The sequence below is a fragment of the Amblyomma americanum genome, chromosome 2 (genome assembly GCF_052857255.1).
Source record: "Amblyomma americanum isolate KBUSLIRL-KWMA chromosome 2, ASM5285725v1, whole genome shotgun sequence".
Classification (NCBI taxonomy): Eukaryota; Metazoa; Arthropoda; class Arachnida; order Ixodida; family Ixodidae; genus Amblyomma; species Amblyomma americanum.
The window spans coordinates 148,579,941-148,601,467 of record NC_135498.1 but is presented as its reverse complement, the minus strand read 5'-3'; the positions used below and the strand labels follow the sequence as shown (position 1 = coordinate 148,601,467).

General features: G+C 45.0%; 1 protein-coding gene across 11 annotated transcripts in view; it reads left to right on the top strand.

Moving 5' to 3' along the window:
• Positions 1-21,527, top strand: part of LOC144121892 (monocarboxylate transporter 13-like) — a 206,454-nt gene that overhangs the window by 133,200 nt on the left and 51,727 nt on the right. For 3 of the 11 annotated variants that reach the window (XM_077655324.1, XM_077655325.1, XM_077655323.1), the window contains exon 2: positions 16,018-16,120. The exons of 7 other annotated variants lie outside the window; for them this stretch is intronic. In XM_077655324.1, coding sequence (XP_077511450.1) covers positions 16,082-16,120 — 39 coding nt within the window. In that variant the 5' untranslated portion in view covers positions 16,018-16,081. Of the gene's footprint in view, positions 1-14,332; positions 14,653-16,017; positions 16,121-21,527 lie in introns of all 11 variants that reach the window. One more of the 11 variants, XM_077655322.1, reaches the window with a different exon arrangement.

Sequence of the window (21,527 nt, the reverse complement as noted above, 5' to 3'; positions counted from 1 at the left end):
GGAGTGGTTGTATCTTTGGCACTTCGCTCCCGGCTGTGGACAAAAGTGCCAGGAATTCTTTGTAACAAGGCACGTTTTGTGCCTGGCTCCAATATCTATCACGTATTTTCAGGGAAATTTGTGACTTCAAAAACAAAAAAAAAGTAATAAACTTGCTGACTCGGCCGGTGACTGGGATGGACGCAGGAGCACCAGAAATACGCGCGTTATGCCCAAAACATCACTGCATAGCCAGGCTTCAATCAGAACGCGCTTCACTGTTTTTTTCGAATGACAAGAGAAGGAAATGGTCTTAGCGGGTCTCTTTACATGTATTAGCAAACAACTTCTATTCATCAGTTGACTGATAAACTAGTGCACTCTTTACTGGCACCATCTCGTGGCGCGAACAGTTACAAGACATTCTGTATCCTGAAAAATCAATCTGACACCTGTTTTGAGAATGATGACCTCCAGATTGACCGTTTCGCAGGCGGCGGCTTGACCGCTGTCCAAAGCCACGACAACTCGCTCACTTTCAGTGCGACCTGAGATCAATTCTGCCGCAAAATTGCCGCAACGTTTCACCAATTGTGAGAAGCAAGCATCAGTAAAGACCTGTAGATAATTTGGGACACGCTTTTTTGAAAGGGCTACAATTCGGACAGTCCTCTAAAAACGTTGGAGCCTTCTGAACCACATTATTGAAAGAGAAAATGCGATAGCATATAGGTTGCCTGCTATGGTGTTTACAATGAGTATCTAATGATCTTATTGCAGTGTCCGCGCCGAAACACCGGTTGGAACTGATTACATTGCCTTTATATGTTATGCATGAGTCATCACCTTCTAAAATATTCAAGTACCTTCCATTTAATTGTTATATGGGATTATACTAATCTGACCCACTAATCCACCTTAATCCACTCACTAAGACACCAGTGGTGGTCATGCGGTGTTTATGACTTCACGACCCTCTCAACGGCAGTCATACATCGCGGCGAGTCCTCATACCACTATTGGCGCAATGGTGCAGCGGTTAAGCGATGAGCGACCTGGAGCGACTGCCCCGTCACGTGGCTGTTTCAAACGCACCCACCGGTGAAGCTTGTGATACCCAAGTTGCTCTTCCCGAACTCCCGTAAGGAAGGCGCCACGTGCCATAGTGACCAGGTTGTGATGCCGTCGCAAATTCGTGTGACCTCTCGTCTCTAATAATTAATTTCACTGCCACCTGCCACGGTGGTCAGTTTGCTCAAAGTCCGGTGGGCAGCGTGTCGCCTACAATGGTGGGCAGGTTGTGAGACGTCACAAGCTCACGTGACCTCTTTCAACCAATCAGAGAATGTCGTGACAGTAAACTGGATTTTTTTTTCAGCGACGGCAACCTATAAGATATCGCCTTCGCGTCATAAACAAGTCCTCTTATAGAGTAATATTTACTTTAATTTATTCCATCGCGTAATATGATCAGGCTTCGTCTATTTTGGAACTAAATCCAGAGGTAACTGCTTCCATCTCTTGACAGCGTCGCCACACAGAAATATTAAACGGCTGCGCGCCGGGCTAGTACTCTCCTCGCTTCACAAGCTCTCTCTGGACTTCACTTGGTCTCCCGCTGTTTTCGATTCTCTTTGACACGCGATCCATATAGCTCGCTGCGTGGTGTACTGGCCGTACGAATTGTAGGGCTTCAGGAGCACATACTGCCCAATCTGTGTTAAGAAGCATTCAAGTGAGCACAGCTTGTACAATTTCTACCCTTCTGCCTGTTGCGAGCTGCGGTTAGGGCTCGTCTAATCGCAGCTTGGGCGCGATAGTGTGGACGCTTTCTCTGTTGAACAGGGCGTCGCGGCCAGCCAAGTAGGAAAACTCCCTTTAAGGGAAAATAGCGCCAAAGACGGGGACAAGTGAAGAAAACAACATGACCAGCGCTAACTCACAACTGAAGGTTTATGAACAGGAAACCAGGAATATAAACAGCGCAATCAAACAAGATAACAAAGCAGACAAACATGCAGCTAAGTGGGATCGACGAGCCCGACTTCACTATCATGCAGGCAAACCGACGGGCTTCTAACGCACAATCTAGTTTTTTTTTCTTCATATAGAACGCCTCCATAACCTCCATAGTTAACTGCGTTGAGTGATTGTACAAAACTTCGCAGTGACGAAAAGAAGGGATGCAAGATTTACAGTCTCTGACATGATCAACTAGATTCGTAGATTTATTAGCCTCCAATGTATTAGCATGCTCAGTTAGGCGCGTGTTAATACAACGACCCGTCTGACCAATATATACTTGTCCGCAAGAAAAAGGAATTTTATAAACAACTCCTTCTGAGCATGGAACATACTTAGTTTTATGTTTAATTCCACAGGTACTTTGGGATTCGTTTTGTTTTTCAGCCTGTCTTTCCACCTAACCACATAACCTTTTAAGTCTTTTAGGAGCTGAAAAGACAACCCCTATTTTATACCTGTTCGCCACTTTTTTCAGGTTATACGAAAGGCGGTGCACATACGGGAGAACTGCGACCTTCTTCCTTTACTTCTCTCTGTCTGACCCAGGCACACCAGCCGAAGTGTTGAGTTTTTTGGCTATCTTGCTCCAGCCCTCTTGTGAACATTTCTCTTGTGAACATTTGATTAATCAGAGCTTCAACGAACAGGCTAAAAGATTAAGATAAGCAGGGTACCCGAATGATGCCATCTTGTGGCGGAAAATAGGAAATATTCCTTCCATATTCCTACGACTCGTTGTTTACTTTGTACTTGGTTTGTTGCCTTTGGCTATTTTCCCCAACATTTCCAGAGGCCTCACTGTTTTTCGTTTCACTAGGGTAGGGTAGAGAGCTGGGTCAGTTGGTACATAGTTTAACAGAAAAAAACAGCGGAAGGACGCAGACACAGAGAGGGACACAGGACGACGCTATACTTGCAACTGATTTTATTTGCAGGAAACACACAGACATATACCCTTCAACACAGTACCACCACATGCACACACCATACATCAGGCATATAGGAAAAAACCTAAGATAAAAACACCCGTCACTGCATGCTAAGTCATCTACGGGTACTCTAAAGCTTTAAGAACCGATACTATTTTTGATACAACATCACAGACATGCCACTAGCACAGTTATCTTCCTTTTTGGTGATGTGATATGCCTTCAAGATTACGATTTGGCTTTTTGTTTTCCCCTACCCGGAATGGTGGTGTTCTTATGCAAATAATGGCAATGATGCTCCCGGCAGTGTTTAGGCAAATTATTCCCATCTTCAGAAGGCACGGACCTTTCATGTTCTCGTAGCCGAACCTTCAAACGCTGTCCCGTTTGGTCCACATATATCTTTCCGTAAGATAAAGACAAACAATAAATGACTTGCGTTGCACATGGAACGTACTTAAACTCGTGATTAACAGTGCACTGCGAATTTTGACCTTACCAATGCGCCTGCACAAACTAGATAGTTTACGTTGGGCTGAAAATACTTCAACACCTTGACGATTGGCGACCTTCTTCATGTTGTGCGAAAGCGAATGCACGTAAGGCATAACTTCACATTATCCTTGTCTTTTTATCAGCTGGCTTCGTGTGTTTTGTCTTAACTGTCTTCAGGAGCCTTTAGAAAATCCCTTTAATTATGTGCATTCCCTCACATTATCTTGGCTTCGAAACTTTCTCTCATTACGTCAGCAATTCACAGTTGTCAACGGCTCTTCCTCATCCCTATGTGACGTAACCTCAGGCGTACCACAGGGAAGCGTACTTGGACCCTTACTTTTTCTAATCTACATTAACGACCTTCCCACTAACATTTCATCCCGTTTACGCCTTTTCGCAGACGACTGTGTTGTTTACCGTAAGATCGCTTCTGAGACTGACCACCTGACCCTTCAAAATGACCTTGACACTATTGTTGATTGGTGTCAAAACTGGCAAATGATTCTTAACCCTAATAAATGTAAATCAATGACTTTTAGCCGCAAGCATGTTGTTTCTAACTTCATATACTCTATAAATAATACCTCTCTATCAAGGGTTACGTCGTACAAATACCTTGGAATTCAGTTCACACCAAATCTTTCATGGTCTTCTCATATTTCTGCAGTCTGCAACAAAGCGTCGAGGACATTAGGTTTCATACGCCGGAACCTTCGAAACTCACCTAGCTCCGTTCGAAAACTTGCATATTTTACATTTGTTCGCCCACAGCTGGAATTTATCTCACCTATATGGTCTCCCCATCAAAAATATCTCATAGATATGCTCGAGTCCATTCAAAGCAGAGCTGCCCGGTACATTTGTAGCAATTATAGTCCCCTCGCAAGTGTATCCCAGCTTAAATACCTTAATGACATACAGATACTTGAAATTCGTCGCTCCATTTCACTTCTGTGTTTATTCCATAAATATGTTCACACCCGTCCTTCGTGGTTACCTCTGGCATCACCTTTCCGCTCTTCACAACGCTTACACAATCAACTCAGCTTCAACCGGATATATGGGAAGACCCTGTCGTTTAATTCCTCTGCATTACCTAGAGCAATAAAACTCTGGAATGATCTTCCTGACAACATAATCTCTTTCATTGATCCTGGTGAGTTTAAAAAACATCTATGTATACATATATTGCCAGAGTGATGTTCGAAATGTACAACAGTTTCATTTGTTCTTAACGTTGTTTCGTGTCTGATGTTATTTTAACTCGGTTTTGTATAAATTTCGTGTTCCTTTCTTGTATTTGACTTGTACCGCGTTCTTGCACCGATATTATGTATGTACATCTGTATTTGCCCCCCTCACCCAATGCTCTTCGGGGCCTGTGAGGTACTAATAAATAAATAAATAAATAAATAAATAAATAAATAAATAAATAAATAAATAAATAAATAAATAAATAATTAGGGAACCCCGCTTCTTTCAAACGTTGCTCTTGTTGCAGAAAACTATCTGGCATGGTGTGATAACAGATTTTCTGCAACGTGTTCTCAAGACGCAGGCTGGCTGTGCTTTTCTTGGTCAGCTTTGAATGGCATGAACTGTTTGATAACAAGACCTTCTTTGTTCGCGTAGCATAGCTGCAACAAAGATGCCCGTTGTTATGAAAGATTAGAACGATATCGGAAAACCTAATGGTGTTGCGGTCTGGTAGTTCATGGGTGAAACTTAAGGCTTTAGAACATGACCTAAAGCAGTCCAAAATGTTGGCAGCTACATCTTGTAGATTGTCATTCGGTGAAACATTTCAAAATACAAAAAACTCATCAAAATACCTGAAAACCTTTGTTACACACTTCTTGTCCAATCTTTCTTTTAGTACGGCGTCAAAACGGGCCAGGTAGATGCGGGTTAAAATTGGCGCTACACCACTACATATGCAAATTCCTTTCTTCTGCGCATACACGTCACAATTAAAATCAATCATTGTCCCGGATAGGAAGGCCTGAAGAAGTTCGATAATTTTATTTTCGTTTCACGCTGCAATGCATCATTATACTAGGGCTCTTTGTTACCGTTCCTGAGTTTCGGCCGAGGCATATGTGTCGCCTAGCGTTTTTGTTGTTTTTGTTTGTAACATCGTGACATCGATGTGACATCGTGTGCTCTTGATTTATGTGGCCGACAATAAGCTGTCGTGCAGGCTTGCTTGTCATATGTGGCCGCACTGGGTGCAAACCGCTGCTTTGTTTGATGTTATTTCGGATGGTGTGGTCGCTTTGGCCATAAATTTCTACTTTCATTACGGAACAATATCAGCTGTTTCTCGGTGCTTGTGCTTTGTTTATGTCTTCGATTTTCATCATCTCGTCGTTTTAGCACCCCGCTCTAAAAAGACTTAATTCCCCTCTCCTAATTACCAGAGAAGTTGCTGAACTCATGAATACCTACGTCGTCTCGGGTTTCTGCTCCTCTACCGAAGCAAGCTTGTAGTGTGGGCAGCTAAACCACCGAGATCGTGATTCGGGCCTGTCTCCCTCATAGACATAAGTGAAAATGAGCCGAATATTACGTTTCAAATTTACGAACATCAGAGGGCCGGCGTGCCGTGTGTGCGGAGTGCGATTGTTGCGGTGTCCCCGAGTCGCTGGCATAATCCACCGGCGTACACGTGTACTAAGCGGCCGCAGTCGCGAGGGCATGCCAGTGAGTCAGGTTTCTATTTGCGTCCGCTGCCGTGCAGTCGTAACGCTTCGAAAACGTCGGACGGCAGACATGATGGACCAGGAACTAGCTCGCTGCGATCCACACACATGCGAGTTATTCTACAGCGCACCTGGTTCGCATTCCGCGTTATGTCCTTTTTTACCCGCTTACGCACACTGCCATGGTAGCTCATGCTTGTGTCGGCACATGTCAGCAGGCACTTACGTCCCCGGAACGCCGATGAGACCACCGCCTTTCTAACGCCACTCAGTAATTCATCTTAGTCCAGGAGGGACAGGCATCGCGACGTCTGTTCACTCAAGAGTTACGGCACCCGCTTCACGCATGACAGCCCGGAAAAAAATGGTTCTCCCGGACCTCCCAATGGTACGTCATACAGTCATCGGGGTTCCGGGATATATTCTGAAGTATCACAGATTCTACAATTGCTCTGTTCGGCTGAAATATAGAGGATTTTTTAGCAACATTTATACATAATGTACAAACTCATGAATTTCCCTCTTTCCGCCGCGTCACAATTGGCAACAGGAAAGGTTGCAGTAGTTGAGTGCGGTCTAGAAAGATCAGAACACCGAAACACAAATCAGACAATGACAAGATCTAAAACTGAAGTTAGATGCGCGAAACGAAGCCCTGGTGCTACGGCTGAGAGATGCGGTCAAACCGAATCCCCGCAGAAATCTCTTCAGGGATATCATGAAGGAAACTTTTTTCCACTGCTGCTTTCTTTTCTTTATCTTCCTATTTTATTATGTCATCAAGGTGACCCTAAAAAACTCGCTCAACCTTAGTGGGCCTGTGAGCTACGTGTACGCTACAAATGAGCATGTTTTAGTCTACGAATCTTAACACATGGTCAGTTTTTGATATTAACCAGGCAAAATAGTACCTTGACTTTTAGTGTAGACATAAAACCGTGTGTTTGAAAATGTGACTTGCGAGCCCCAATATGCGTTTCTCTGTTACCGGTTTTCTGCAGTCTGCAGACTTGTAAAAATTGTGACCATGACGACGCCTTGATAAAACAATTTTTTCTTAATGTGCAGTACAATTATAAAACATTAGAAAAAAGCTCAAGCATTCAACCTACAAGTGCCCGTGCAACCCGATAATACTACAGCAAAAATATTTGAATTTTCGCATTCAAGAGAAACGCGTTCAAGTGCCCCTAAATATCCCTAAACGACACGTAACTGGAATGCCCCGAACTCCCAAGGTATTAACTGCTCGAATGTGCATTCATTCACGCACGAATTTCTCAATTAACTGTAAAATGCCTCATAATCTGCTAGTTTACTTGCTTTTGTTTCTAGTAATATCTGTTCGTACAAATGTTACCACCAGGTTACCACTTTTCAACTTGTGTGGATGTTACAGTTACAGTCGAACTAGCTATATCGAAATAGAAGTTTGCGAAATCGCTCAATATGTCCTTATTCTGATATATAAGATATGGCAGTGCATACGCTTATCATAATGTACAAGCAAGGATATACAGGGTGTTTCACCTAAGACTTTACAAAATTTTAAAAAACAGGGTTTTTAAGTTAGAAGAGCACTTCTTTCGGTATAGCATTTTCAGTGGTGTAGTAGATTAGAATGCAGCTAATAATTAAGACATGTTAACTAACAGATTTTTCAACTAATATTGAATATTGAACTTTTAAAATAATACTGTTAGGCTCCTTAATTATTTAAAGGCATGTAGCACAGTGTGACTAATATCCATGTCAGTTTTTAGAATTTCGAAACCGCGGTTACCCTCGGCGCTGTTGGCTAACAAATTTTGGCTATTTGGCGAGTTACGTGAACTGGAGACTTAGCTTTGCCTGCAAGTTTCTCGAAAGCGCATATATTTTGCCTCGATGTAGCCAAAATTTGTTGGGTCACAGCGCCGAAGGTAACAGCGGTTTTGAAAAATTAAAAAGTGATATGGATATCACTTACCGAGGGCTGCATGCCTCCTAATAATTAAGGAGCCTTGCGGTAATAGTTAAAAGTTAACTATTCAATTCAAAAAGCCAGAGCTTAACAATTGTGTAAACTTTTAGGTGAAACACCCTGTATAGCCCCCCAGCTAATGACGTGGTCCTTGAAGCGACGTTCCACTCACCGACGTCCTGGCAGCGCATCAGTCGCTGGGCATTGCTTCTTTCTTCGGTTCGAAGCTGGAGCGGAGGGTTCCTTGGAGCTAGACGTTGCCTATTATAAGATGTCCAATCTTCTTACCTGTGCACTATAAACAAAATAATCGCTCAATAAGATTGAGGCACACTTGGATTTTTAGCTGTTTTCCGGAATACATATTCCGGAATACAGAAGTGGTGGCACTGCCGCAGCTGTCGTTCATTCCTCGATTTGCCTTCTCAGTACTTTACGTGATATTTTCAGTTCTCAGACTGTTGTCTTGCAGTCATTTCATTAATATTCCTATTTACGTATTCCTTTTATTTATCACCTCTCTTTTCCCAAGACCTGCGTAAGGTTTGCAGTATGTGTGAACTGAGAAATATATAGTATAACGCAATTTATAAAGTCATGCAGTTTGAAGCGAAGACAACGGCTGCGTGCCGCTATGCGAGCAATGTCTGTGCCGCAAGCAAATTAAGCTGGGATTTTCGACCGGTGTGCAGTCTGCTATTCTGCCGGCTTCTTGTCGTTAGATTGACCTGCAAGCCGGATGCTACCGCAGCTGCCCATGGCTGCTGTGGGTGCCGGCGCTGTTTCTAGCATGGGTTAACAACGCTTGTGGCACGTCCCATCGAAGTTAGATTGTCACACTGACCCGAAAACGGACTTTTCTGGCATTGTTAAGCCAGCACTCGAGAATTTGAACAATGCCTGACGGCTGAAGCACTGCTCTAGATGACCGCAGAGAACACTTTCAAAAATGCAAACATCAAGACTGAATTGCGCCGTGGTGGTTCCGAGGCTGTGGCTTTGGGCTGTTGAGCCCAAGGTCACAGGGTCGAATCTTAGGTGCGGTGGCCGCCTTTTCATGAACGCTAAATGCGAACACGCCTGTGTGCTGCGCAACGTCAGTGATCATAATGAACTCCAAGTGACCGAATTTTGTCTGGAGCCCTCTGCTACAGTGTTTTTTTTTTCAATATTGCGAGTAACTTCTGGGCATTAAATTCCACTTTCCCAGCTGTCCATCTGCTTATCTTAGTCACATGTTGCCAGTTATTTCTGTAAAACCACTGCTGCTGTTTGGTTTTGTAAAACCACTCACTCTGTGATGCGTCACGGATAAAAGTATTTCTGGGTCGGTTTGTTTAGAATCTGCACAAAATTAAGAGAGTTTTAATTCATTTAAACCTGAATAATTTCGGCCCCAATTATCCGGAGCCCTAAAATACGACGTTCGTCACAGCCTAAGTCGCTCTGGGACGTTAAACCCCGTAAACGAAACCAAGCAACTTTATTTTTTTTCTTCTCAGGGAATCGAGCTGTAGATCTGCGATCCTCAAAAAGTAACAATGTAAAACTTTCCTTGCACCGTACAGCTGACAAATCTTGGACAGTATGGCGTCAGCATCGAACAAGCGACTGTGCAGCGGCGTATGAGGAAGTGAGGCGGCGAAGCCGGCGAGAATACGCACATGTATGCGCACGAAGGGTTTGCCGTTTGCGGAATGTTCCGGCACTCCGCTCCGTCACAGACATCCGTATGTTCGACGCTCGTGTACTGCTGTTGAAGAACTTGTCGGGTGTACGTTCAGCGGCTTTCGCTTGCTCTAAGCAACATGGCCGATCGAAAGTGAGTTTGTTTAAACCCGAAGTAAGCACGAATGTATTAAAACACGAAGGCCGTAGCAATAACTGCGGTGATGAAAAAAGAATTTCTGTTTTTTTTTACTTTCATTGCGAGAAGTGAATTAATGAGCTTTTGTAATATTGCAGTTTGCAATAATGGAATACTCGAGACGTGCTTGTCGTGTGCATTCTATGCGTTTTTTTCACGCTGCCTCCATCCCTGGAGGCCACTTGTTCAGTTTTGGTCTCGGGTACTGTTGGCACGTAATATGCCGCGAATGGCTGCAGCTTGTATTTGGAACCCTTTCCTACCAGCTGCAGGCAGCCATCTCAATTCAGTCATGCGAAATGTAGTGCTATGTGTGCTTCTTCCGCTGCCTCTGCATTTTGAGGCCAGTGATTCCTCAAGCTATCGTTGACATCTTGGTGAATGAATGAATGAATCACCTCTAGAACTGTCTTGGATAGGCCGTCCAATTCTGCGACTATTTAATAATGTCCGACAGAAGGGTTTGTGTTCGGCTCCACTTTAGTTACTTTTGCGATATGTAACTGATCGTGTGCGGTTAACTATAATTAAGGACCGCATTGTTTTACACGTGCATAAAATAGACCTGTCTATTATTTTTTTCTCTTCCCACTCTTGTGTGCGTGACTATATTATACCACGCATTGTTTCTACGCTTAGAAATTTCTTTGCACTGTGTGCTGTTACTGCTGAGCGATAATTTTAAGCGTATTTAATCGGCGAATTTTCTTCAGCTGCATTAGCGGCACATGAGACTTACATTGTAGTCTGTATATGCAGTTAAGCCGCGCCGTACGCACAAGACGTAAACTTTCTTATTAATTTTATTCGTTTCTTGAGTTTTGCACAAAGTTTATTGCTTTGACATACAGCTTTGTTCATATATATTGCTCCTTTTGCAAATAAGCTGAAGTTTAAACTTAGACGTCCACAGTGGCGACTAACATGTCTAGTCCATTATCTTTTGCAAAATGAGCACGGAGCCATGAAAAGCAATGTCTATATTCTTCCTTCAGTGTGCTATGAAACAAGGATTAACGGTTGATGCGCCTTCATATGAACAAAATGCGAGACAGAAGGCGAAATATCGAGGCCGGAAAGCTTATGGCTCATGGTTTATGATTTATAGGGGTTTAATGTCCCAAAGCGACTCAGGCTACGAGGAACGCCTTAGTGAAGGACTGCGGTAATTTCGACCACCTGATGTTCTTCAAAGCGCACTGACATCGCACATTACACGAGCGTCTAGAATTTCGCCTCCACCGAAATTTCAACTCAAGGGTGAGAGCATATTTAGGGGCTTGGTCATCCGAGTCCAGTAGGCCCCGCCAGAAGCGTGTAACTAAAACTGTCTCATGCTAGTTTCTCGTTTTTTCGCACACTTCCCTCAAAAGCAGACGACTGTTGCTTAACAGCCAGCTCCGACTTTCGCCTTCACTGCGACAGGAAGCGTGCCGAACATAAAGAATGTTTGCAATTCAAATACGCTTTTTCTTTCTGCTCAACGGATCCAAACACGTTGCTGTTGATCGTGCTGTCAGCGCGTGTGATTTATAGTGCAATTGGTTTGCTTCAGTATGGCTAAAGGGCTCTGGAGGATATTGAGCCCACTGCTTGTTCGCGATGTTTACATAAAGAAGGGAGAACTGCGCCAGGTGTGCGCAGGCTTACACAGCTCGGCGCACAGGCCGCTTTCGGGTTCTTGTCAACACTGGGAAAAGGCGAAGAACTTTGATGTGGTTTCGTTACTGGCCAAGTACAGCACCATTGAGTGCATAGGCACGCTTCGGCGAATGATTTATTCCTTTCTCAATAAGATTTGCGCACCTGATTATGCTGCTCTTGTAGGCGTCAGAAATAAGGATAAGACAAGAAAAGTAATAACAAGTAATAATCGCACTTCTAACTATGAATAAGGAAAGCTTTCATGCCCTTGTACATGTTGTTGAGATAGATGGGCACTTCTTCATTTCGCTCTACTGAGGAACGGGAGAGCGAGATGAGGAGCTACTGTTTCTCCTGGCGGCAATCACGAAGAAAGCAAACGATGAGGGCTCTAATATTTCGTTCAAAATCCTCATTATTTAAGGAGCACTAAGTCAAGGGTGAGGGAAAGTTATTCTGGCAGAAGTATAATTTTTTTTAATTAGACGGGTTGGGGGGGGGGGGCATGGGAAAACAATTTGGACAGCCGCACACGCGAGGAGTAGAAGAGGGACAGGACATGATCATGTGTCGAGAAATAGGTCCCTTTCTTTACGACATGCGTGCCTACCTATTCTCAATGTTCCCCTCCGCCTAAGACACAATACAATCTATCCGATCTGTCCAAATATGCAGTGAATTCATTCATTTTTACATTAAACAGCGGTAGCGTGGATTCGCTACCGCTCGGAGTGGCAGCGAAGAAAGGTAAGCACAAAAGAGAAACAACACGCCAAAGAAACAAGGTATGCTCTTCCAGCGTTATATATATTTTTTACAAAGCTAAACATAAACCTACTCTTGAGCCAAGCATATCTGAAGTCCTCAATTTTTCGTCCTGACAATAAAGTAGCGTTGCCCTCGTTGCATTAAAGGGTAACGGATGGGAATTTTACTTCACTTTTATGCCTTGGAACAACACCTCGGGAGCCCTCCAATAAGACGACCCGTTCGCAATGACTGTCTAGTCAAAACATGCGCCGTGGCTTCTATCGACGATTGAATGAAAGCTGCAGGGAAGCTGGGTTACTCTGAACAAATCTGATAGTTAAAGACCATACAGCCGATATTTTTCGGAGGTCGCGCTGCAGCGCATGGAAAGACGTTTCGGAACGTGTAGGGTTTCCTTGATCGCAATGAGGCGGGCAAGATGAGTAGGTGGGGAAGGTAAAAAAATTGGAATGGACACTTAAGCTCCGCCTTAAGTATATGACGTGATAACGAATGCGTTACTGCTCATATATGCAAATTGGTCGTTCGCTACATAACTTTCGTGTATCTCTGGGAGTCCTCATACCACTTCTGGTGCAGTGGTGCAGCGGTTAAACGATGGGCGACTGCCGTGCGATGGAAGGTGCTGCCACCGGTGGGGCTTGTGCGATCCAGGTTGCTCTTCGCAGAAACCTCCCGCGACCAATCATTATTTTAACTTCCAGCTGCTACGGTGCGCAGTTCGCTCACAATCCGGTGGGCAGGTTGTGACGACGCCACAAGGTCGCATGACCTAGATGGCCCACTTACGTCCTAAGCCGCTTCTCTGGGGATTTTTCCTTGCTTTTTCGCTCAAGGTCAACGACGCCGACGGCGCCAACACCGACGACGATACCGCATTTTCTTTGACACGAGCTCCTTAACGCTAACGCTTTAAAAATGTCACGCCCTTAAAATGCCCTAAATGCCAATTGCTCGTCTTGTCCGCCTCATTGTGATCAAGAAACCTGTACGGCTTCCGAAACGTCTTTCTTCCTTGTTTAACAGGACAGTGAATATAAATCATTTCTAGTCCTAACATCGTGAAACTCGCAGTGACATATAGCGCAGCTGTGCTCGACCGAACTCGTTTGCAGAACGCGCCGGCGCAGCGCGTCTGAAGTCCAGCGAGTCTCTCCGGCGTGTTTTTGAAACTTTCTTCATGCCATCTAGCTGCCTTTGAGTTTGCACCTCCTTCATTTCAGCTTGGCCTCTCCTTTCTCATTCATCCGCATCCTGGCCACACCCCTTTGCCACCCACTGGCAAATCACTGCCAGATGATAGCTGCACTAACAACCTCCCATACCGTGGCCGTGATCTCAGCGGGGTCACCAGCACGTGCACATATATCGTAATAGCTGGACCATGTTCGCGAGGCCGCTATGTGGAACATTGCAAGAACGCGGAGTCATGCATGTCAAGTTAACGAGATGCACACATCTTCGAAATACATCCCCGCTTAGCCATCCCTGTACGTACTAATCTGCGGTAAAATATAGTACAGATTCACCCTAAATGCTCCGGAGTTAGGTTTCCCGTGATGTCCAAAGGTCTCTTTCATCACCGAAATCTTCAACCTTAACAAGTTCATACGTGGTCGCATTTTTATTTCGTTTCATTGTCCCATTAACAGCTCCCGACATGCTACGCCACTACTCCTCGATAAGCGCAGCGCAGATAAGAAATCTCAACGGGCCGGTAGCTCATCGCGTGCCTGCGGGCGAGAGAACGACGCGTAAGATAAGTGTCTGCTCCCAGAGTCGTTGCATTGCAGATAACTCCACGCCTCCCTCCCTTTCTTGCAAAGCCGCGGCGTGCTCCCGTCGCTCGAAGCGCATTTGAATTAGGAAGCGCGTCCCGAGTCACTCCGTTGATGCGTCGCTTCGTCGAGCGCTCCAAATACAAACAAGCGACGGCGGTGTTTTCACCACACAGGACGTGAGGCGGAGAGTAGCGTGCGCCTGCGCCACATGTGCCGCGGAAATCCTGGATTTCTGTGGCCCCGTTGGCAGCATCTGCTCAACGCCATCGTCAGGTTCGTCACTCCCCTGCGCGGCGGGCACTGACAGCCGCGAAGTCGTCTAGCACGAGTCGGTATACGAGAAGGGCTTGTCTGTAAACGGCAGCGCTCTATGCGCTTGAGCTCATCACTGGCGCGGTTTTTGAACTCCTGCCTTCCATCGTAGAGAGAAAAGACTTCGCCGCGACTCAGAAACACCGAAACATCGTGGCCACTGGTTGAACTCCGAGCTTGAGTGAGTTGCCCCTTTCTTAAACTCACTTACCCATTTTTCGTCCGAGCGGTTTGTTTCTTTTTTCTTAATTTCTAGCCTATCAAGGGCATCATAAATTGGGCGCACCACTGCTAGAAGTGATTTTTCACTATAGCTGAAAGCGCTGCTTGAAAGTGTCAAAAGTCCAAAATGAATTACGGACAGCAGACTAATGTTTGCAAATTCAGAGACCTGGTCCTTAGACCAGCATCTTCTCTACTACCAATAATCTAACGATAATAACCGTTAGTTCGGTTACACGTTATACGTGGTGAGCGTTTGTAGTGCACGATTTGAAAACAGATATTTGAAAACCGGGGCCGTATTTTGGGATGTTTCGTTCAATTCTCCTTTCTTTCGCTCCTATTGCGTTGGTAGCGACTTGCCAGTTACGTAGGTCGTGTCGGATGGCACCACGCAATGAAAAAAAAAATGTACTAAGAAACGCTACAATATAGGCCCTAGAGAAATCAATTTTGACAGTCTGTACATTCAAATGACGCTCTAGCAGCTACTTCTTAAGTGGTTGGGGTGAGCGATATGAAAATTATCGATTTCTTATCAGCGCATCAATCGCATTTACTGCTTTATTCAATAGTGGAGAAGGTTAAGCGCAGTGTTAAACTTATAATAAATGCTCATTCGAAGCAAGTACGCATGAAAGTAAGTACAAAAAGAAGCATCACCTGCTGAGTAACCGCAGCAGTGAGGTCGAGCTCGAAAAGCCGGTAGGCCAAGCTATGCGTGTGGAACGCGGACGCCTAATAAATACCCACTGGTCGGTTTGTTCACTTGATTACGCCATTAAGACAACCTCTCATCAAGGCACACTTCAGGTTTCAGCCGCCTCTGAGTGAGCTATTGTTTTTCCAGTAGGTAGATGAGGACACAGCTGTGAAAATCCTACTATCGATGGTCATGATTCTATATGTACAAAGGACATGTCACAGTATGCCGACCACTAAAGAACTCTCCAATTGTACAAATATTTCAAGAGATAAACGTAAAGAGAAAGGAATTCTCATTTATTTATAGTTCGCGGTAAGCATAGCGAATACTTGGCCTTATTCGGCTATGTATGGCTACGGCCGTACGGCTATGGCACAAATGTGATACTATGTTATTACTGCAAGGCATTTCCGTGCTGATTGCAAGAATTGCAGCTACTGATGCTGGGGAGCGCTTTCTTTTCATAACGCATATTACGGAACCATTGCATCCATTCGTTGTAAGATCGGCCGCTTTGGATTCCCCCTTTGCTCTCACCCCTCGTAAAGAACAAAAGATGCGGGCGAATGCGGCCCCAAAACGCAAGCCGTGCGTAGTGACACATATTCTTTCTTCCAGCTTCCTGGAAATCCGATGTCGTTTCAATCTGCCATACCGGAATGACGTCGCGCAAGAATACACCATGCTGAGAGAGGGACGCTCGAGCTCAAACCAGAAAAAAGTGTGTGCTCTTCGCTCTCTCTCTCTCTATCAACGCTACTTCCATTTGATTCCACGCGTGGGTGGTGCCACATGAACCGTCTCTAACTGCAAGTTCATCTCATGCGATTGCGGTTGCAGGACTGCTGTACGAATGGCTGCCGTGCTTTATTCATGAATTCTGCCGCCTGCATTTCCGATGGCCGTCGTTGCTCCCTAGAGTGTAATAACAGAGAGCTACGTAAGGGCAGGTATAGAGTGCGGTGTTCCTTTGAATTGATTGTTGAAAAATCTGAGAAAAATGTTTCAGCGCATGCAAAGATAAGGGTAAAGAAAGAAAAAAAAATCATGAACGCGCGCGATTCAGTGTGCCGTGCGTGCACGCATTGTCGGCAGCTTTGTTGTCGAAAGAACTTAATTTTGTGTCAAATGCATTACTAAACTTGGCCCCGTTTTCATGTCAAATTTATTTTACTCCACTGCCCTGCGAACGTTCACCGCGCCTGTTCCCCATCGCAAAAATAATGTCATAGTTAATCGGCTCTTGGTCCTGCAGAGTTTCCGGTCATCTTTTCTGTGCTGCAGGCATCTGTTTTCAACTGGCAGTTTTGCATAGTCTGCTCTAGAGTCACTGGTAACCTCGAGCAGCCTGAGCACTCGTGGAAACGTCGATCACAGCAGGCTTATTTTATTCCTACATAAGCGGCATTTATGCTCTTCGCCGGGCATAAGCTGCTCCGCTCTGACAGTGTCTGAGTTCTCGGGTTTCCCAACATTTTTCATTGCTGAGATCTTCGGTGGATTTCTTATGTTTTTGACCCTCATGATGTACTCATCGCCGTTATTGCGTCAGTAAAAAAAAAGTTGGTATTCCAAAAGGAGCCCCATCGCTTCTGCGATGCTGTAGGAAGCCTACTTGTCCATGTCAATGCGCAGTTAACTGCAAGAGGACATCGATGTGAGAAGAGATTAAATTGAAATAGAGCAAGTGCATGCGCTGCAGCGCTGTGGCATTCATGTTTACTAGAGAACACGGCTCATACACCTTCCGTCTGTATTTGACAGCAAGTGGCATACATATCGATTATTAACCTTACGCAGTATTGTAGTGTAAGCTGTGCGCACCAACAGTTCGCGGATAATAATTCCTTGTTAACAAAGCAGTCGTCGTTCATTTTGTTGCGTAGCCCATTGTCTTCATCATCATCATCAGCCTGACTACGCCCACTGCAAGGCAAAGGCCTCTCCCATGTCTTTCCAATTAACCCTGTCCTTTGCCAACTGTGGCCATCGTATCGCCGCAAACTTCTTAATATCATCCGCCCACCTAACTTTCTGCTGTCCCCTGCTACATTTGCCTTCTCTTGGAATCCACTCCGTTATCCTTAAAGATGAGCGGTTATCTTCCCTTCGTATTATGTTGTGCTGACATTAGCCAAAACGCTCCATGAAGTTTTGGAACGACACGACGAATTTGAAGAGCGCCAGCTTTTTACGGCGCCTTTATAGCGAAAGTGTTGGACGCTGTGCCATGAACTAGCGAAATTAAAATTTGCTGAGCATGGCCGTTTGCTGGGTACACGTCGCATTAGTAGGGCTCCCGCTAGTGACTGGCGAAGCCAACTTTGCTCCGCCATGGTCGCTGGCGCTGTGGCCCTGCAACCGCATTCTTCTAAGCCCCGTAGTCTTTCGTTGATGTTCATAAAGAAGAAATAGAGCTAAACATTGCATCATTAATTTCAACAGTTTTATGGTTTTGAAGCGAGTGATAAAAGATTGTTTTGCGTATTCTATGTCCTCCTGGGAAGATTCTTTTCTATAATCCTTGAACATTAAAGTCCCCAAGAAAAATAAATCGCCTTCTGTAACTTGAAGAATGAGCCGCGTCTCGGGAACAGACCATTTCAGAACAAAAAGGCTTCGATACTATTCGTAGTCCTTTATGCAACGAGTTCGGACACTATATATATAATATTAAGTCTTGACATTTAGTACTAAAACCCTGGAAAATGGCAACCCTCCAAATCGATTGACTAATCGTGCGCCTATAGCCTTTCTTGGTCTTGGAAGAAAAGCTCTAACCGACGATTAAAGGCGGCCTCATGCTGCTCACACGCATAGGCCTTTCCTGTAGAAAGAACACCTAAACTGTCTGGAGAGACTGCTGCGTTCTGACAGCTTAAGTGTGGAAAGGGGGATTTAAGGGTTGCTTGCCGCACTTGGAAAGTAGACAAGCCGGGTTTATACGCTTCCAGCACACGCTAAACTCGCCCTAGGGAAGTAGATTGGTTGTTTTACGCCGACATTTGCTTGACTGACCTCACACCAGGTGTGAAATCAACAGGCTTGTATAACATATTCCTAGGTATAGAAGCCTGCCTATAGTTATGACCTCGATCGCTAAAGTCAACTGACTTGTTCAAGGCTCACAATGCAATGGTTTGGGACCGTGACCTCAAACCACGGTCTTGGGACGATTTGATGGGGGCGACCTCCAAGCGCACATTGTCGCTCTCTCTCCGGGGCTGTTTGAGTATGGAAATGCGATTCCCATTTCCCATTCAGGTGCTTTCACCTCGGCCCCACGCGAGGCCGCCCTCGGCGAATGGCCCCCACCTTGCACTCGTTCTGCGTCCCCGACCGCAGCGTGGGTTGTGCGGCCACGGCATGTTCTGTGCTAACGCGAACAGCTATGCCGAAGGGCACGCCCACTGTCTGCGACGCGCTGAGAAATTTATACACCCATTATAAGCCAAGTACGCACATTCCGAAAGAGCGAACAAGCAAACAGCGTAAAGTTCTACGTGCGACCCCGCTTGCAGCGCTAGATACATAAGCGTTTTCCAGGCAAGGATGGTGAACAGTCATTGAGCGTGATTATCTCAGGTTTTAGCAATACAAGTAAATAAAAAATAACCGTTTTCCAGGAAACTAAATGCCCAGTACCTGTCTAACCTACAGTGGCCAACCGACCACGTCGTTAGCGAAGGTGATGGAGGTGGAAATGAAAGAAGGAAGAAAGGGGCGCCGTAGTGGAGGGCTCAGAATTACTTTCGACCGCCTGGGGTTTCTTAACGCTCATTGGCGCCACGCAGCACGCGTTTCGCCACCATCTAAACGTGGTTCGCAGCGGCCGGGATCCAACAGGCATGGGCAGTATTGACGAAACATGTATCTTCGATGCCCTCTGTCGATACATTCAGTGGATCGGCATTAGGTATCGCTTGCCAAAAATTACAGGATTAGCGTATCGGTATCGAAAACACATTTTCAGTGTATCGCGTATTTTAACGAAAAAATTGCCGCACATTTTGATGCAGGTGTGAGTCAGACCTTGGGACAGGAGGTAGCTCACTGAAATAAGGGATGGATCACAATTGGGAAGAGGACACGGCATTGTCGTTGGCCCGGTCGGTCTTCTTTCATCCTACGTTCGTTGTATTGCAGATAGACGACGTATACCTCGCGCGTCTGCAAATTTGGTGACAAATAGAACGAGGAGACAGGCTCATCGTTGTACCTGAGACAACACTCTATCGGCCCTATTTCAAGTTGCGGTGGTTGCCAACAGAAACGAACAAATTTTGTCATCATGCTCAGGAGCTTACAGAACATTATTTTCCAGCACGATAAAGATCGTGCACTCTTCCAAACGCCGGTCTATAGGGTCACAAGCGCCGGCAGTGTCCAATGCATCGGGTGACGCATTCCTTATCTATTGGGAAGACGCCGGCGAAACTTGGGTTTCTACCGCCCGGATCCTCTAGTTGACGTGGCTATGCTGCACACTTACGCGTTGATAAAGGGCGCCTTCATCAAATACAACATGGCAACGTGGTCATCTGCTCCTGCAGAAAGGCGTTCTTCATTTGCTTCGCTTACAGCATTACTGCATGGCGGGGCTCTTCCGTAGTGGTGCTTTGGGCAAATGCTGTAAATAACAGAGATTATCCAGACATGTTCAGGCAAATTGAAACGTTCAGCCTTCTTCTGTTGTTGTTTTCCGTATAGCTTTCAACACAGAATGGCCAACTTCAAGTGTCTGTTGAAAACAGTGCTGGGGAAATAACTGTTCGGTTTCCGAAGTGCGTGGAGCATCCACCGGGCAAAGACGGAGGCAACCCTGTAAATTCCGCACTAACTAATGATAAACATCACGAAAAAATTAAAGGTTATACGTATGTAGTTAGGTTCTCATTGATCGGTTCACATGAAGAACATTAGGTTAAGAAGAGATTTAGCCGGGCTATTTATGCAAACGATCGTTTGAACGTCCCCGTGGATGCAGAATAATGCTGAAGTTTAATGAAACCTGCTGTTCAGGCAGTGGAGCTAAACAAATCCGTGCGGTTTGAATCGTTTCAACCCTTTCTGAATCATTTATTCTTAGCAAGTACTCTAAAATTTCAGAAATCACAGAGGAAGTTTTTAATTTAGCTATTGATATTACCAGCTTTATTAATAATGGTAATTTCGCTGTTGTATCGAAGTATTGACAATACGGTATAGGGTATCTGTATCGGAAATCAACTTCCATCCTGTACCGCGTATCTGTATCGGAAATGCAATTTTTCAGTGTGACAGGCATCGGTATCCAGGATGCTTTTTATAAAGCATCGTGCCCAGCCCTGGTATTCAATTATGCGTCCATGGGATCCCGACTAGAACGCCGTATTCTCCACGCCCCTGCAGCGGGTTGCAATATATTTTATCGAGCTGTTTCCCGGTGGACTGCGACATCGTCAAACAAGTTTTTACGGCAGTGCTCTAAAAAAACATGGTGTAGCATATTTTTTGCTCTGCGTTCTACTCAGTGCTGATATGCATGTATCGCAAAAAAAGAACAGAAACGCCTGCAGCCCGAAACGCATGTCCACAGGGTTCAACAGGACGTCGAGCTGCGCGAGTTGGCATGCGTTAATTCTCTTGCACACGGCACGGCGCTAGCAGGACGGGGACAGCATTCATAAACGTAGCACAGGAAATCGCCTTTTCTCTACATGAAAGAATAGGCACGTATAATGTCTGCATCACGTGCTAATTAAAAGCCTAACACGAACCATTCAGTGGGCATATAGAGATTGCACGGAGGAACGTATTAACTTTTTACGCTCGTTATACCAATTGTAATAGAAGCAATTTTTATATACCAAGGACAGTTCGTATTTAAAATTTTCTCCTTGATGAAATACAAAGTGATTGAAATCAAGCTTTGCGCTTACCATAGGAGCACGAAACGTTTTTTTCAACAATCAATGCAAAAAGATTGTAGGAGGTGTCGTTAATTTCATGTGCGTTAATCATTAAAGGTAAAAAATAAATAGAAGGGGAAAGAATATCCAAATGATAAAGTTCTTTTCGACTTGTGCGTATATAAAAGAAACAAAGAAAACGCTGATGTGTTAATGGATAAATGTATGCTACTCTTC